The 3,085-nt window shown below is 50.7% G+C and overlaps 1 protein-coding gene across 1 annotated transcript; it reads left to right on the plus strand.

Annotated features, from left to right (window-relative positions):
* Positions 1-1,677: 1,677 nt before the first annotated feature.
* On the plus strand, positions 1,678-2,880 carry FIESC28_11648 (uncharacterized protein; the record flags this gene model as incomplete). Its single annotated transcript, XM_031165768.1, has 1 exon — positions 1,678-2,880. One exon carries the CDS (start codon positions 1,678-1,680, stop codon positions 2,878-2,880), a length of 1,203 nt encoding a protein of 400 aa, XP_031010174.1.
* Between the last annotated feature and the right edge of the window lie 205 nt (positions 2,881-3,085).

Below are 3,085 nucleotides of genomic sequence, written 5' to 3' on the forward strand. Positions count from 1 at the left end.
CGCTGCTAATAATCCCCTGGATCTTTAATTAATATTAATCGATATCGCTAGTCAGAGGTAACCAGCCGCCAGCCAAGCCAGCCCCCTCAACCAAATCCTAATCCTAATCCAAATCCATCACCAACCCGACAGGAACCCTTGGCTGTCCCACTTGCTGCACTGCTGCACTGCACTGCAGTGAAGCGTGAGGTGAGGTGGTCTGCAGTGGTTGCCTACCTTATCGATTCGGTTGCATACGCCAGCCTGCGCCATTTCTCAGGTAGATCCCGATGGTCGTTACCATAGCACCTTGAGGACAATCTTCTCATCTCAATTCATCACCGCCACTCAGATTCAAAACTGTCACGACGAAAAAAAGACCTATTGAGGGGCACCCTTGTTCTCTTGCCAACCTTTCTACTTTTAAGAAGTCGACACTCGACAGCGACAAGAAGAGACGCGAAAGCAGCAGTCGTCATAAACCCTGCGCTACCCACATTTACTTGAGATTGGGAATCTTCCTTCCTGCTGCACCGTATTCTACCCTCTATTCATATCTTACTATACGATCGACCTTGCCGTTTTATCCCTCTCAATCTCAATCTCAGTCATCAGACTACCATCACTACGTATCCATCGGATCCTCGCTCTGCCCATCAAGTGCCCTGTGCCACCCTTAACTTTTAGGGGAGCGGCGAGAAAGAGACTGCGAATCTCCGTTTTATCTACTCGTCTAGTGCCCGCCGCACCTCGCTGTGAAACGTCTCGCGCGGCCCCTTTACCTTCACAGCCCCCCTCTGGCTCTGGTTTTGCTTGGTCTTGGTTGATCACTTCTAAACAAAGGAACAAGCGAGCCAAGAGTTAATTACTCTACGGATCGAAGACAGCTCGTCTTTGTCTTGTCTTGGACTCTGACAGGACAATCTCTTTCCCTTCACATTCCTGTCAAGACGTCAATCTTTTAGGGCCAAAGGGGTCCTAGAGGACTTGACTTGTGAAGTCAATTGATTGAGAGTCGAGAGCTATCAGCCCCAAACCACCAACGTCTCGGTCGCCCAAGATACGCCTCTGACGAACCTTCCTTCCAATATTAACTTCCAACGACCGGTCCCTTCGGTTTCAGCTCTGCACCAACTTTTTATCATTGCGTCGTTTTAACTCACTCCTAACGCCTACTACCACCTACGCCACCTACTCCTTCGCTGTGCTGGTGCTGTGCTGGGCTACGCTGTGCTCTCCCCATTTCCTCTGCCGACCGTTCTGGCCACTGCTGGCGCTGGCCTAATCTGTAAAGGTGCCGCGCCTCTTTTGTCCAAAAACCACCACAATCTCATCTCATTTACACCGCAATCCTCGTTTCGTCCTTTCCCTTCTCGTTTGTTTGTTTCTTCTTCTCTTTCTCTATCAGTTTCACTTCTATTCTCCAACTACCGACTTATCCCTTCGGCTTCACCTCGACTTGAGTTATCTACCGACTATCAATCTGCTCATTCTTGGGCTGGACCCCTTTTGAAGCTGCGACTCCCTTACTTTATGTCTCTGTGCCCTCTGCTGTAACTTCGTTTTCCATTGTTTGTCCCAAGCTATTATTTATATAAACTGTGCTCATCGCTTCATACGCGTTGTGTCGATTACGAGCTAGCCAAACCAAGCGACTCTTATGCCCGGTATAACATACACAAAGCGACGACCGCCAACATGTCTCTACCCGTCGCACTTCAGTCCGTCGTCTTCTACGTTCTCGCCTGCACGCCATGCACTCAGATCCGGCATCGACAAAAAGCAAGCGAGCAATCTAAGAGGGAGCGCGAGGAGAAGGCGAGAGTAGTGGGACAGCAACCAGATGTTTACCAGCATCCCTCACCTTTCAACACAAACCCTTACTGGCAGGAAGAGATCAACATGGGACCATCTTTACCGAAGAAATCAGCGAGCAAAAATTCCAGTCAGCGTGGCCTTACCAGTCAGGGTGCCGACAGTGCTTTCAGCGTATCCGAACAGACGAACAATGGTGGAAGCCGCATGAATTTTGGCGCTAGCAATTCCGTCATTGCCGAAGACGATAGCCTCTCAGACGATTGGAACCGACGCCATGGATATCAGCGTGAGGATGAGGAGTTATGGGGACATCACAAATTCATGGACGCCATATCTAAAGCGAGAGATTCGGCTGGACGATTAATCGAGTCTACTCTCGGTCTTGAGAAGGAGGTGACTGAACAGCAACGCCACGAGTTTTACTTCCCCAAGAACCCACCAGTCAACGAATATCACCCTCCCGTCGTCAGCAGCAAGGCGCCTTCACGAAACGCCCACCAATGGATGTTGCAGCCGCCGCCATCGGCCAAGGTCATGGAGGGCAAGGTGCCCGTTAGCCGGGCTGGAAGTTCTGGAAGCAAGTCCAGCGGTAGGACACTGGTCGGAGAAGACACACAGCTCAGCCGTCTGGTTCACGAGAAGCTTGTTAAGGAGAAGTTGAGGAAAGAGCATGGCAACCCTACAGAAACCGAACTCATCGAATCTCTCTTCCTGAACCGAACAAACCCATCTCTTTCTATCCAGCGCACCCGAAGCCTGTCATTCGAGACTTCCGACGATTCGCTTGATAGTGGCTTCGCGAAGCGAAAGACAAGACTCCGACCCGTTGCTGCACCACCAGGATACGATTCTTCAGATGATGATTCAGATTCCGACGTGCCAGTTCCCTTTTCGCAAAGCGCCAGACAGTTGAGCACTCGCCGAAAGCCATCCGTCGCCCAACGACCAAAGCTTGAGACCATCGAGAGCACAAGGTCGGCTACTACCACAAGGATGTCCTCGAAGCGATCCAAGCGGCAAAGATCCACTCGATCAAAGAGACTTTCAGGCGCTGCCTCCCCTGTTGGCGACGATACTGATTAACTCAAATCTGAGTGAAACAAATTCCCAAGCCACCGTATCGAAGATATGGAGCCCCCACGTACCCATTATCTTCATGCAAGACTGTTTCTCCTCTCACGCTCTAGCAGTTTTGTTCCTCCCTCAACACCCGTCTCACGTCTCACATGTCTTTTTGCATGTGGTCAGTTCGTTTGAGCACCGTCCTTTCGGTTTTCTCAGTACATGT

Source organism: Fusarium coffeatum, assembly GCF_003316985.1.
Source record: "Fusarium coffeatum strain FIESC_28 chromosome Unknown BRIP53273_contig_453, whole genome shotgun sequence".
NCBI classification, from domain to species: domain Eukaryota; kingdom Fungi; phylum Ascomycota; class Sordariomycetes; order Hypocreales; family Nectriaceae; genus Fusarium; species Fusarium coffeatum.